This window comes from Otolemur garnettii, unplaced genomic scaffold (genome assembly GCF_000181295.1).
Source record: "Otolemur garnettii isolate 467f Iridium unplaced genomic scaffold, OtoGar3 scaffold00014, whole genome shotgun sequence".
NCBI classification, from domain to species: Eukaryota; Metazoa; Chordata; class Mammalia; order Primates; family Galagidae; genus Otolemur; species Otolemur garnettii.
In genome coordinates this window covers 19,886,348-19,902,165 of record NW_003852409.1, presented here as the reverse complement: position 1 = coordinate 19,902,165, position 15,818 = coordinate 19,886,348, and the positions used below count along the sequence as shown (strand labels likewise).

The 15,818-nt window shown below is 40.8% G+C and overlaps 1 protein-coding gene across 1 annotated transcript in view; it reads left to right on the top strand.

Annotated features, from left to right (window-relative positions):
* Positions 1-15,818, top strand: part of ASTN2 (astrotactin 2) — a 655,276-nt gene that overhangs the window by 310,623 nt on the left and 328,835 nt on the right. Inside the window, exons 10-11 of the mRNA XM_012802447.1 lie at positions 786-818; positions 12,502-12,708. Coding sequence (XP_012657901.1) covers positions 786-818; positions 12,502-12,708 — 240 coding nt within the window. The remainder of the gene's footprint in view (positions 1-785; positions 819-12,501; positions 12,709-15,818) is intronic.

The window sequence follows — 15,818 nt, the reverse complement described above, 5'->3', positions numbered from 1 at the left end:
GTATGACTTTTGTTGGGTAGTGAACAGAAGAATGTACAAAGAAAGCTAAATAATTGATTGATAAATATGGTAAATGGAACCCATGCCCAATCTCTAGGGTCATAATCTTTCTCTCGATGGTCTCTTACCCTTTTGCGTCCATCCCTGCTGCCCTGGTAGTGCGCTTTGGAGCCAAAGCCTGTGCCTTGAAGGTGGGCACAGAGAAAACTTCAGATGTGATGCATACGGGTATAGCTATGCCCAAGCTTCTAACTCAATTTCTGCAGGAATCTAACAGTGTGCGTTCAGTGTTTAGCCTCTCGGTGCCCTAATGCTCAGGCTGTAAGGACAATTAATTGGAGGAGAGGAGGGGCAAAGGAAATAACTCAGGTAAAGCTGGTAGTACAGCTTCCTGCTCATAATGAAGTCAAACTGAGTTTTATTTTTTATTTTTTTTATTTTTTTATGAAATGATAGCTGTGTACATTAATGCAAAACGGGTACAGTGTAGTGTTTTCATATACAATTTGAAATATTTTCCTCAAACTGGTTAACATAGACTTTATGTCATTTACTTAGTTATTGTGTTAAGACAGTTTTAGAAAGATTCGTATGAGTGAATCTTTCAAACTGAGTTTTAACATTAGTGTGAGACTGCAAGGGAAGGCAGGAGGGGGCCAGCATGCTGAGTGTCACTTTCTGTCTCCAGGCTGCTGGTGGATCAGCTGTGAAAAGAGATGGCTGTGCCATCCTTGCTCCTGTTTTTTCCAACTTACCTTACTTTCCCTTTTGAAAGCGTGGTGGGAGTTACCTCTGCCATGGACAGCACCTCGCATAGTGTTTGGTCCTCAGTAATCATTCAAGACAATAGCAGCCTTTTTCTTCTCCTCTTCATTCCTTTTCTGATAATGTCTTCATATCAGAAAATTTGCCCACCTTTTGAGATTCTGTGGCTCCCCAAAGTAACCCTGTGTTCATGGGAGAGGGATGCTCACTGCTTTATTTACCAAGATGAGAAAGCGGCATAAGCCATTTAGCAACCTTTTCAGGCTTACATTTCACACAAAAATGAGGTGGGAATTCGCATGGGTTTAATTCCAGTTTACCAGAAGATTAATTTAACTTGCATGGTTCTAGTACATGAAGTCTAGTGTTCCGTCTGGGGCTTATATCAGGGTTTCCTTTCCTGCCCTCATTGCACTGGGGGCTGCAGGTGCCTTCCAGCAGGTATTGGAGCAGCTCACTGGAGGCCCTGGACATGTATCAGTAAAATAAATAAGAAATAAATTAGGGTATGCAGAGCTGAATTTATAGCGTCTCTCCTCAGCTTAAGTGACTGCAGGGCAGTGTTGAGTAAATTATGCATGGCTTTGGGTCTGCAGGCTTGCATACAGAATCAGCTGTGTTTTTATCTTGTTATTTTTCTCTCTGAATACTTGGGGGGCTGGGGGGGGGCTTTTCTGTGGCAAATAACAACAGCAACAGCAGCAGGCACAGCAATAATGGATTTTGACATCAGAAACTATTACCACTTCCCATCCCTAGCACCCTGCAGGGAAGCTTGGATTCAATAGACAGCCTAATCCCAGCCCTACCACTCTCTCTTAGACATAAGGCTGGGCTCTTAGGACCTTTGACCTTCAGTTTCCTCATCCGTAAAACTTTAATAAGACCTACCTTAATGTAATGCTGGTCATGAAGAGCGCAAAGTATGTTACATTTGTTACCCCATTAAGGTGGAGGAGGTTGCTCAGTGACTGCCTCCTTGCTGTATGACCTTGAGAAAGTTACCTAATGATGATATGTGGACTAAATCCATTACTTACACTGCAGTTGCATCAGCATTTACAAAGTGCTTTAGAGTAGAGTCCGGCACAGTTAGCGCTGTATGTGTTCCTCCAATAAAGTAACTAAAAACAGTGATCCTAACGATATCCACTAGTGACCCAATGCCCTTGGCTTCTCGGTTTTGGGATCTGAAAGACAGGATAAAGTGAGCTTCTCTGGGGTGAAAAGTCTGTGAAAGTCTTAAATAAGACTAAATGAATGAAAGTGTGTTGTGAGCTGTTAACGCCCATCCAAATGTTGGATAAACAGAACAAAAGAGAAAAGAAAACCCAGATCTCCTGAAACCAACTGCAGTTTGAACGTGCTTTGGAAATTGTCTATTAAGCATGCAGATGGGAAGTTGCCCACTTGGTAGAAGCACTGTAAACAGGGGAAGCTATTAGCAGGTACTCTGAGAGAGTTGGTGAGAGGGAAGTGGGATGCTGTTGAATTAAGCAGGGAAAACAAAACAAGCCCTCCTCAAGGGGACCTTGCCAACTTGCTCAGAGCTCTGTGACCTTTCTCCGTGTCCTGGGTAGGAGCAGTTTTAATACGTGTGTTTGCAGCCAGGATAATAATAACAGCTAACATTTATTAAGAACTTCCTACGTGCCAGGCCTATTCTTAGTGTTTTGTGTACCTTAGCCCATTCGATTATTCTAATAACCCTATAAGGGGCGTGCTATTACGATTCCCATCTTATTGTTAAGAAAATAAAGCACAGAAGGGCTCAGTGACTTGCCCAAGGTCACAGGGCTGATGAGTGCGGGGACATTCCGATCCAAACTCAGGCCTTGTGGCTCCAGTGCCAGTTGGGAAAGATCCGATGTCTGTCCTCTGGCCACATCTAGCCATGGACGAGTCACTCAATTTCTCTGAGACTTTGCTCTTTCATGTAGAATCAGAAGTAATTTGTACCTCCTCTGTGAGGATTAAATGAAATTATACATGCACTGGGGGCTGGCATACTTAATTAAGCACTCAGTAAACCATAGTTGTAATTAGTCTAATAGGTATAAAGCCATCTCACTTAATGATTCCCTTACTGAATGTCTTACTTACTGCTCTATCTCCAGTGCCTGGAACATACTAAGCACTCAGTTGATAATTGTTACATGAAGTTCCTCCTTTTTTTTTTTTTTTTTTTTTTTGAGACAGCCTTAAGCTGTCCCCCTAGGTAGAGTGCTATGGCATCATAGCTCATAGCAATCTCCAACTCCTGGGCTCAAGTGAGTCTCCTGCCTCCGCCTCCCAAGTAGCTGGGACCACAGGCGCCTGCCACAACACCTGGCTATTTTTTTTGGTTGCAGCCATCATTGTTGTTTGGCAGGCCTGGGCTGGATTCGAACCCGCCACCTTAGGTGTATGTGGCTGTCGCCTTAGCCACTTGAGCCACAGACACCGAGCCAAGTTCCTCCTTTAAAACAGCTAAACAAGTTGTTCCCAGTGTTAGCTTCCCAACTGCACCTCCAGCCAGGTTCCTCTTCCTGGATCAGGCCTTTTGGCTTCAGCTTCTAGAATTTTGGCGACAATGTTCCCTCTGTGCCTCTTCTCCTCTGTGGCTCCACTGACTCCCACTTGTTCCTGGCCCTTTAGCTCAGACAACTCTGTTTCATCTTCAAGTCATGGTTTAAGCATCACCTTCCTCAGACAATATTCTCTGAGCCCCCCAGGGGTTCAAGAGAGAGATATGGGGGATCCATTCTGGCACTTACTCTGTTACGATTCCCACTTTAAGCCAGCACCTGAGCGCTCAGTCCTCTGACTTCTGGTTGAAGGATGTGGATTTCACCTTTAATTGTTACTGTAGGATATTTGCACACTAGGCTCTTGCCAAACATTATAACCTTGTGCTCTCTGCCCTTTAAACATTTGCAAATCTCAAATGTAAGAAATATTCACTGACAATTGATAGAAACACATAAAATCCACCTCTTTATTCAGACAGGTGTTTTCCAGGGTGGACCCCGAGCTACCTTAGTTCCATGATCAGTGTTCAGTGTTTGTAGGAGGGGAAACTACTCTCTATAACTGCCTCTTGTAGTTACCCAGGGATAGTACAGGCTCTGATAAGTCCTGCAGTGGTGAAGCATATTTCATTGATTCTGAAGTGTATGTATTTTCCACATTTTAACATCTCTGAAATTGAGATGTATCTTACTATAAATGGTTTCACACAGTTTAATTGGCAGTCTTGTGGGATTTTTGTTTTGTTTTGTTTTGTTTCATTTTTTCCTTAGCATTAAGTGGAGTGCTAGTGTTTCTTACAATTGTTGGGGATTGTAGAGTAGATAAAATATAGCCCAGAGTTCCATATGGAATCCTATTTCCTTTCCTTTCCTTTTCTAGAAGCTCTAAATTTTCCCTTGAGTGAAACTTGCAGATGGAGACCACTCAGACGATGCCTCCACTGGTCTTTGTTTTGGTTAATGTTGGGACAGTCGTGAGCGTCCTCATGAGAAGGACTGCTATGGGGTCGGTTAGTGGCATTAGTGCAGTTGAGGTGCTTAGCTGCTGGTTCTGGCCACAGTGACCCCAGGATGAAATTTCTCACAGGTGTCAGTACAAGGAAAGCTGAAAAGGCAACTTGGTCTTCTCTTGCTTTGGTGATAGGATGCTTAGATTTGTCCCCAGGGTCAGTCCATGTCTACTTGGTGTGCGGTTCTTTGAGTGATTCTTATCCTCGATGTTTCTCTCTTTTTTTTTTTAGGATTTGATTCCCTTCCTTAGTTTTCAAAATAGTTTCTGGTACATGCGTTTCAATAAATAATTACATCGAGGAATGAATGAATAAACAAGCGAGTAAATACATAAATAAGTAAATACGTTCTCTGCTTTGAAGGTTTGTACACAATGCCATTTTTCTGTAGATCGCAGTTGCCTTCTTTGAAAAGCAAGCAGATGAGAGGAAGTCATTTGTGCTGGGCTGGAAAGAGCATCAGCTTGAAGTAAGAAGATCCAGGTCAAGGCCTTGGCTTTTTGAAAGCGCTCCTGTGCTCTTGGTCATTGGATTTGTATGTCCCCAGCCTTGGGGGCCTCTGTGGCAGTGTTGGAACGAAAGTGTCCACCTCACGATGTCACTGTGAGGATTAATAAAACATGCTCTTGGCTAAGCACATAGAAGGTTTTATGGTGCAATCTCTGAAGTCCCATCTAATCCTAGTATTCTCCGTAACACAGTGGGGTTGTTAAGGGTAACACGTCCCTTGCCTTCAGCTAAAATGCCCAGTTTGTGTCTTTGTGCTTATTTTATTTTATATATTTCATTTTGGCATATGTATAAATATAGTTTCATGTAGATCTTGGCTGGTTTCCTGAGAGCCTACGCTCTTTAGAATTTCTGTAAGAAAATCTCCCAGATGACAGAATGTTCTAAAAGGAAATGTGTAATTATGTGGTATGGTACAAAAATAAAATTTAAAAAAAAGAAACCAACAACCAAACAAACCTTAGCATAAACCTGCCTCTGCCCCGAGGTGGCCTGAGAAGAAAGAACTGCTCGTGTTTCAAAACTCAGAGGGTCATTTGCCTTTATGAGTTTCTACTTTCTTCCTTATGTCTGTCCTGTGAAGCCATAATCCTTTCCCACCCCCAAGCAAAAGATAATCACTGTAAACCTACACTTATAATATTGCTAAAATCATGCACAGGAGCATAGAGTCTCACACACTCACACTCACACACACACACAGAGAGAAGTACAGACTCGTAGGTTTAATTCCTGGCCCTGCTGTTGACTAGGCGTATATTCACAGACAAGTCACTGCAGTTCTCTAAACTTCAGTTTTCTCCTCTGGAAATGGGAGCAGTACTCCCCTGGGGGTTGTGTATTTCTTACTGGTTCTGTAATGAATCATCACAGACTTAGCAGCTTAAATTTATTATCTTACAGTTCTCAAGGTCAGCACTTGTAGAATGTAGGCATTGGTGGGGCTGCTCCTTCTAGAGACTGTAGTGGAGAATCTGTTTCCTTGCCTTTTCCAACTATTACAGACTGCTGTATTCTTAGACTCCTAGCACTTACTGCCCCCTTTCTCCTCTGCTTTTAAATTGTATCTCCTTCTCTAACTCTGATGCTCTCATTTTCTTCCTTTAAGGAACCATGTGCTAGCAATGGGCCCGCCCACAAACCAAGGATAATCTTCTTGTCTCAACATCTTTTATTTAACTGCATCTGCAAAGGGCATATTGCCATTGTAATAGAATCACTGGTTCTGGGGATTAGAATTGGGGGAGGGGCACTTTTCCACCTATTACAAGTTATAATAAGGAACAAATCAGGTCATATAGACCAAAAAAATTCACTAAACTATGAGTTCTTGAATGTAGGACTGAGCTTTGCATATAGGTATGTGTGTAGACATACATATGTGTGTGTATAATACATATATTTAGCTTATATATAATAATTACATATGTATAAATAGACAATTTTAGGTATGTTATTTCCAATGAATGGCATGTAGAAATTTCCCAATTATTTATTTATTTATTTATTTATTTTGCTTTGAAGTATGGCATATGTATAAATAGTTTCAAAGCAAAAAACAAGTCAGAGAATGACAAGTCCGTGAGCTTTGAGAAATGTGGATCGAGAGCAGTGGTTCTTAACCTTCCTAATGCCGCAACCCTTTAATACAGTTCCTATGGGTCGCGATCTACAGGTTGAAAACTGCTGATCTAGAATGAAGCCAGCAACTAGGACCCAGGAACTACTGGAAATAAATTAACATTCCCTGGGGAATGTAAATGGACTAACAGAACAAATGAAAACAATCATAATAACATTAAGAAGAAGAACAACAACAGCTGATGCCTTATTTGGCTCCTGTATGAAAGATATCATTTCATCCTTTATATAAGTTAATCTCCACCACATCAGCCCTATAATAAGGATTGCTATTATCGTCATTTAAAATGGCACAAACCTAGGGAGGTTAACCGACTTGATCAAGGTCATACAGCTGGTAGTTAGCACAGCCTTTATTTGAGCTCAAGTTTAATTAGCTCCAAAACCTGAACTTGACACCTCGAGTCTCTCATAGTAAGTAAGGGGGCATAACATCTCTATAAATTTACTGGAGCGGAAATTCTACAAACTGCTTGTCAGACAAGAATGCAATCATATTAGAAATTAACGATGAAAGAGGAACAAACAAATCTACCTGTCTGGGAATTAAATTAAAAAATATCTTCCAAGTAACAGTTGGATATGGAAAAAAATCAAACTTAAATTTCTACCTCTTCAGAAAGGAGCAGGAAAGGGAGGGTTACATGTCAAGCTTGTGGGATTTGGGCAAAGCTGTAGTCAGAAGCTTCACAGCATTTATTAAGAAGCAAGAAAGATTAAAAATAAACAGATGAAGCATTTGACTTAAGAAACCATAAAAGGAATTATAAAACAGCATCAAAGAAAACAGCACAAAGAAATTAATACAAATATAAGCTAAAATAAATGAAATAGAAAAGAAAAAAGGAAACCTCATCAATAAAATACAAAAAGCCTTTTCAAAAGAGAGTACGGACACATTAGGAGTGAGCTAAGGCTACAGACATAGAAGCACAAAAGAGAAAATAAATGTAATGAGAATATTGTGTAGAACTTTGTATCAGTACATTTGAAAGTCTTGACAAAATGCATTGTGTTCTTAGAAAATATGAATTAGCAAGTTTGAGTCATGATGATATCGTCAAGGTCAGCACTTGTACAATGTAGGCATTGGTGGGGCTGCATTCCTTCTAGAAACTGTAGTGGAGGATCTGTTTCCTTGACTTCCTTGAAATGTAAAAAGTAGATCAAATGGAAATGCTAAGAGAGCTAAATGGCTGAAACTGAGAAGACACCACGCCCAGGAGATTTTACAGGCAGGTCTTATCAAATTTTCAAGGAATGGATTATCTCTGTCTTATATAAACTGATCCAGAGAAAGAAACGCAAAGGACAAGTTCTCGTTTTTGTTTTGTTTCCCAGATGCCTGCTCAGTTTGAAAAAAAAAAAAAAGGACAATTTTTAAAAACTTATTTCATAATCCCAATATCCCAAGTGGGCAAATATGTACTCATTCATCTAAAAGAATCTGGTAGACATACTAGAATTGATGCGAGTCTGTTTTAGAGAGAGTCTTGCTCTGTCACACAGGCCAGAGTGCAGTGGTGAGATCAGAGCTTGCTATATCCTCCAGCTCCTGGCCACGAACACACATGGAGCATGTAGGTGTGAGCCACTATGCTCCACCCAGAAATGTTGGTAGAATGCAAAGTCAACTTACAAAAATCAGTAATAGCTTTCCCCAAGTCAACAATAACTAACTAGAAAATCTATGAGAAAACATAAATGAAAAACTGAACTTACTCTTGAAGTGTGAAAGATTGTAAAAGACTAGAAGTTATCCCTCTAGGAGGGCACACTCAAGTCCAAACATGTTTAATCCTTGTAGTGGCTCTATAAGATAAGATCTTGTCTATGGGTAAGCACAAGAAGTGCAGAAAAGTTAAACAGTTTGTCCAAGGTCACACAGCTCAGTGGTAGAATCAGGATTTGGACTCTGTTGGTTTGGATTCAAAACACATCCTTGTAACCTCTACAGTGTAGTGCCTGACATAAATGTTCATGAATGCGCTTTCCACAAGAATGTGTGTGACTTTTGCAACTAAAAGTCAAAAACTTCAGTGAATGTTCTAAAAGAACAGTCGATGCATAGAGACACATATTGTTGCTGAATTAGAAGATTCCAAACTGAAAAGACGCTGTATCAGTCAGGATAAGATGAGCTTTGTTGCTGAAACAAATGGAGCCCCTCCCCTCTAAGCCAGGAGCTTACACAGGAAAGTTAATTTCTTATTCATTAAGGCAGCCCTCCTTTATCCTGTAGTATGGATCTGGACATAGTATCTACATAGTATCTACATATATCTAACTTTGCCAGAACCAGTGAAGACAGGACTTGAGAATCACAGAATGTTTTGAAAAAGCGGAGTCTGACTTATGTTTTATCAGGAGAGATTTATTACTCAGAAGCCAGTTACATAATCTGTTCAACCCAACTGCAAGAGAGGCTTAGTCATGTAGTTTACAGTGTGTGTCCAGGAAGAGGACGCAGTGTGGGGAATGTAAGATGCGTTCTTTGTTACTCTTGTCAGTGGTGCCCAGCACAAAGTTGGCTCTCAATACATATTTATTTAATGAAAACACAGTTTCATCTCCTCCAGATAAGTCTACAGATTCAAAGCAATGCCACCCAAAGTTTGATGAGGGTTCTACATGGAATATGACAACCCAATTCTATAATTCCTCTGAAGGGAAAAATATGACAGAGAAATGAGGAAATGTTAAAATATAAAACAAGTGTTTGTTAGGGGAGGGAGACTTACTTTTCTAGTATATTGAAAACATGCTCCAAGGCCAAAGATGGTGGCTCATGCCTGTAATCCTAGCACTCTGGGATTGCATGGATGGATTGCATGAGGTCAGGAATTTGAGACCAGCCTGAACAAGAGTGAGACCCCATCTTTACTAAAAATAGAAAAACTAGTTGGGCATTGCAGCAGGTGCCTGTAGTACCAGCTATTCAGGAGGCTGAGGCATGAGGACCTCTTGAGCCCAAGGGTTTCTGTGAGTTATGACACCACAGCACTCTACCCAGGGCGACAGAGTAAGACTGTCTCAAAAAAATAAAGTAAGATAAAATAAAACAAAAATAAGACAAAACATTCTCTGAAGCTGTAATAATTAAAATAGTGTGGAATTATTGCAGGAATGTACAAATAATTAAATAATTAAAAACCTCCATCATGTATACATAGTATACATAGGGATTAAGCATATGATAAAATAGCATTTAAAGTGAGTTGGTGAAAGGATGGACACTTCAGGTAATTGACTACCCATTTTAAAAATAGTGAAGTGAAGATAACCATTCTCACCCTTCACAAAAATAAATTTCCTACATTTTAAATAAACATAGGTGAAAAATGTGTAAAAAAAAATGCTAGAATGAAATATATTTGATCATCTTGTGGCTTTGTAAACACTGCACAAAATTTAGATGCAATCAAGGACCAGGATAGAGAGGTTATGAGACATCAAAATCAAGATTAAAATGCAAGCACAGACTGGAAGAAAATTTCAATATATATGGAAGCTGCGGGATAACTTCTCAGAAAATATGCAAACCACATACAAATGAAGAAAAAGAAAAAGATAAATATCACCATAGAAAAATGGTCAAAGCTCACAAACAATCTGTAGAAGGGGAAACACACATGGCCAAACATGAAAGGGTGTTAAGCTTTACCAGGAATCAGAGAGATGCAAATCCAAGAAAAAGATGAGTTGTTTTTCCCCAGCCCAGATTGCCAATAATGAACCAGAAAGATGTGAAAGAATGGGGTTTTTCAGTCACCAATGATAGAGTTGTAAACTGATAGAGCCTCTTCAGAAAATCATTTAGTAGATCTATCAAAATTTTAAAATTCATAAAACATTGACCTAGCAATCCATCTTCTGTGAATGAGTTTTATAGAAACACACACATATGCACAATGATATATGTGCAGAGATATTCATTATGGCATTGTTTGTAATAACAAACAGCTGTAAACAGCCAAAGTGCCCATCAATAAAGATTAGTTAAAAGCATTATGGTATATTTATACTGTGCATTGGCAAATATCCATTAAAGAAAGATAGATCTAGATGTAACCTGACTTAAAAAGGTCTCCAAGAAATAGCATTAGGTATAAATGTCTGTCTCCTAACAATGTATAGTATAATTCTGTTTCCGAGTCTATTATGTTTTATATTATATATGTTATATATACAGGGTGGTCGTAAAGTTTGTGTGCAATTTAAATAGTTGTAACTTGCACACTCGTAAATTGCCCATGAATTTTATGGCCACCCCATTTGGTATATGCACGGATATGATGTGTATTAAAATACATTTGAAAAGCACTAAAAGAATACCTATTAGTTAACAATGATGACCTCTGGGACAAGAAATGTGGAGAGAAAAATGAAGAACTTCCACATTTTAGTCTATTGACTGATAGTGTTTATTGATCCACAACACTAATATATTCACTCACAGGTGCACGGGGACATGGGTGTGTGGAGAGGCAGTAACAGAGACAGAGAGAGAACACTCTACCCAGTTATCCCCCGGTAGACCATTGATCCATATTTGCTGGGAGCCTCCTGAGATGAATGTATGAAACTAGATTTTATCAAGTCCTTCCCACATACTGTGCATTTCAACATACACTCCCTTCATCTGTGCTGCAGCTGTATTAAGAGGAAGGTACTTACATTTAACAGATGCAGAAAGAAGGGACAGATTTACCAAGGCCCTACAGCAGTGCTTTCTTCCACAAGACTTTCCACTGCACTCTGGTACAGGGGAATATTAAAAAAGAAAAAAAAAATCAGGCCCTCAGTGCAGTAACCCTCACCAGAGGTTAGGGGAAGCAAGGAAAGAGTGACAGCTTACTTCATGCGTGAGGCATTCCTGGCTTTTCCCTAGAGTGATCTTGGGTCAAGTTTTCATTTCTGCTTGTCTTCTTCCTGCCTCCTGTCGAGCTGTATGTCTCTAGCATCAGCTACTAGTTCCTGCAACCTGGGTGCGTTTTCTTCCCAAACCACATTACAGAGCCTCTCCCTTCTCACATATGAGTCCCTTTGCAGTCAGATTCAATAGGTGTCTCCTCTACCCTTTAGAGGAATAGCAAATAAGAGGCTTGACTTCTTTATATTGCCTCAAACTGGTACCACCCAACCAGAGTTGTATCATACAAATAGAAACCACTGGATTTAGAGGCGACAAAAGAAGAAAAAGATTCCTGTGTTGCTAAACAGCCCTGAATTTGAATGCCAGCTTAGCTACTTAACCATGTGACATGCTTATTTTGCTTGTGTGTAAAGCACGTTCTTTTGTCTGTCTTATTTATGTGTACCCTACCCCCAGTGCCTGGCATAAGATGGTGAAAAGGTAGATACTCAAGATGTCCAGTGTTTGGAATGATTTTTCAGGAGCTGAGATCACTACTCCCCTTCTCCACTCCAGGCCTCTCAAAGAGATATTTTTTTCTACTGCAAACATTTCCACATTGCAAATATTATTTCTGCACCTCATTCAGATGTCTGTTTGGTCCACAGAGGAGCCCATTCCTACCCCAGAGGCATGTCAAGGCTGTCAGGAGTGGGTGGTTAGAGACCCACAGAGGTGGCTAATACTGCTAATTGAACAGAAGCTTGTGTGCTGTCCATGGTCCTGGAAGGTTCACCTTTGAGCTCCAAGGTTGATAAAAACTTTGTTTTTGCTACAGTCTTCAACCTTGGTTGACAGATACAGTGGGAATAGATTCTCATTTGAGAAACTGGTTGATAATTCCCTGTGATTTAGTCTGTCATGCTTTTTCAAGTCAGTGTGTTCGTGGAAAACAGTTTTCAAATTTGCTTTGTGTGTGGATGTGCACGCTGATGTCCCCTGGACTCCTCTAAAATGTCACAAATGACTTTCCTTGAATTCACCAATTTGCAGGATTAATGTGCTTCTCTCTAGACACCTGTGCCCTAGATAGATTCCAGCCAGAATAGCTGTCTCTATTCCTAAACTCTAACCTGTTTTGCAGGCAAAGCAGATATTGGTTTTAGGTCACCCCCAATGGGGGCATCCAGGATCTGGGGCTAACTCTCAGTTTTATTTTATCTTGCAGTTGTGTGGAGGAGTACAAGCTGGCCCCTGACGGAAAATCCTGCTTAATGCTCTCAGATGTCTGTGAGGGCCCCAAGTGCCTCAAGCCTGACTCCAAATTCAACGACACCCTCTTTGGTGAGATGCTACATGGTTACAACAACCGGACCCAGCATGTGAACCAAGGCGAAGTCTTCCAGATGACCTTTAGGTATGGGGCAGAAACTGGCACTTCACTAGTCTGAGTCACTGATCCACAATCTAGGCAGGGGGAAGAAGCTCTGGGTACGGTGGAATAGAGACCTATTAGACTGGCCAGCATCTCCGTAAGCTTGCAGGTGCCCACCCAAGGAGTGGAGAAGTCACCAAAATTAATTCCACAAAGTTCCTTTCACACAGACCTAGCATATATTTCTCCTGGATTTTCATTTTCCTAACTCTGTCCTCATATTTTAAATTCAATCTTAAATCATTCTGTACGTACAGTTAATAGCATTTTAGAAAAAAAATTAATTAATATTTCAGTCTATTGAAAAATAAGTATCCTTATTGCTATTCAGGCAGTTCAAAAATGAGACATTTAATGTAGTAGGAAATAAAAATGGCATCACCCAGAAATACCCAGAATTAACATTTTCCTCAACACTCTTAAAATACCCCTCCTGCTTCCTCCCTCCCATTCTCCTTCTCCCTCTCCTCTCCTCCCTCCCTCTCTCTCTCTCTTTTTCTTTCTCTCAGTACCCCTATCTAATTATCTGTCTACACACAGCACACACAAAATCCCTTTCCCCAAATTCAGTAAAGCTGTAGATAAATTGCTTATTTTCCTTAACAATATGCCAAAGACCTCTTTCCCTATTAATGGATACAGCAGTACATGAGAGATTAAAAGATAAGACTGAACATTCATCAAATGAGAGGGGAAAGAATGGTGACCAGGTTGGTCAGATTATATGAACATTAGACCTATAGGCTAATGGTGAAAGGTCCCTCGACAGTTAAAAGACAGGAGCTCTTCTGCTCAGAAAAGAGAGACTTTGAGGGGAACTTCTTCATGCTTCAAAAATTTGAAGAATCATAGATAGTAAAGTGAGAAGCCTTGTTCCATGTATAGGAAAAGATTTTCTCATACACCCCCAAGAATAAAAGCTATACTTTTACAGTTTTCCATGAAAAAGGTATAGGATATTATCACAAAGAAAGGTTCTTTTTACAACGTGAAGTTATATTAGTAAAAGTCAGCTCTAATAAGAAACTTCATAGTGATCATCATCTCCATCCCAATATCTGGGTGCTGGCCACATACACCAGGGCTAGTCGGTTCAAACCCAGCCCAGGCCTGCTAAAGAACAATGACAGCTGCAACCAAAAAATAGGCAGGCATTGTGGTGGGCGCCTGTAGTCCCAGCTACTTGGGAGGCTGAGGCAAGAGAATCGCTGAAGTCCAAAAGTTTGAGGTTGCTGTGAGTTGTGATGCCACAGCACTCTACCGAGGGCAACAGTGAGACTCTGTCTCAAAAAAAAAAAAAAAATACTAGGGATAACGGCAGTAGCAGTGACAGTAAAATGGTTTTCATTTATTAAGAATTACTCTTTGTCAAGCTCTTGATTACTATTATTTCTAACAGTAATAATAATGGCCAGTAACATGGAATTCAGCACATTGCAAGGATCCCTTCCATTTGTTAACTTACGTAATCCTCCCACCATCCCCTCTAGTCAGAAGAGAAACAGAAATCTAGAGTAACTTTCCAAAGACACTCTTCTAGGACATGAGAGAGCCAGGATAATGCCGTTCTGGCCTCATTATTAGAACCCTTCAAGGCATCCTGGCCTTCAGTTGGAAAGTTAGAGAGGTGGAGTGACTTTCCCCACCTCATCGTCTAAGGAGAGGTAGGGTCAGGGATGACATGCAATTCAGCTGGACTCTGAAACCTTGCTTTTGTCTGTCACTCCCACATACCCCTACCATGCATTTTAGAGAACAGGATGGAGATGTGAGTTCTCTAAAACCATTCATCCCTGTGGTCATCACATGTTCGTTGAGCACCTTTTATGTCTTAGGTACTATGCTGGTTATTGGAGATAAAATAGAAAATGGGATACAAATTGCCCCAGACCTGCTGACATGTAGATGTACTTGGAGGCCAAATCACGTAGTTTTACTTAAGGAAGCATAAACATGGCATTCCAGGAAAGCAATTAACAGTGGGTTCTAATTTAGTTGGAACAGAGTGGTAGTGGGGTGCAGCTGTTGGATTAGATAGCCATAAGAAGGCTTTGGAGGCTCCCGTTCAGATGAAGTGTTTAGCATTGAAAAGGTTTCCAGCAGAAGTAAATGTTCTAAGAAAAAGGAAAGAATGTGGTTGGTTTCAGGATTTGAAGGAGTGTGGGGAGGTTGAAGCTGAGTAGCAGTAAGGGGAGGCTGGCGGGAGCCCTTGCAAGTGAAGGGTTGAGAGAGGATTCAGGTGCGAGAGAAGGGCTGGGCAGCCACACGGTGATTTATTGGCAGAGTCTGGCCCTCCAGTTTCCAATAAAGGGTTCTTTCCCCATTCGTGGAAATGTGATTTCCACAAATCAGATGCTCAAGGAGAGGCTGAATGCTACTTTGTTGGAAAAGTTCCGGGGAAAATTTAAGGACAATCTGGGAAAACTGCTACTCAGTGCTGAGATTCTACGGTACTACTTTTCTATAATTTTAATCATCTGTGAAACTGTCTTGAGCATCATGGTGAATAGAATAATGCTGCTCAGAATCCAAAAGGAAGAAAAATCTTCAGAGGAAGGGATTTAAAAGATTGCAAGATGACACACACATAATTACGAAAGAAAATAGGAAAATTTTAATTTGCAAAGTGGTGTTCCAAAGAATGCCAGTGGTTTCCATGCAGTTCTCGTGTGAAGCCTTCTGGGAAGAATTAGAAGGAAAGATAAAACATTTCTCAGAGGACAAGGCTTGTGAACTGGAGTTTGAAGTGATAGCACAGAATGGTGCCTCTCGAGAGGGATAAAAACTAGAAGGGCATTTTCCTGTTTGGGAAGGAACCTGCCAAGGCTGAGACATGTGTATGAGCAGTCGTGGGAGTCAGCCACCCTCCAGATAAGCCTGGCGTCAAATCCCAGCCCACCCATGTCAAGCAATCCACTGCCTCGCTTTGAAAACAAGGTGTTCCCCCAGTGCTACCTGCTGGTGAGGGACCCTGCACTGTCTATGTAGTTTGATTTCTCATAGCAGCTAGCTTGGGATAAGTGATCCAATGTGCCAGCAGATTAGGTGATTCCCAAGGGGGATCCACATGGGTAATCAGGGAATCCCCCCCC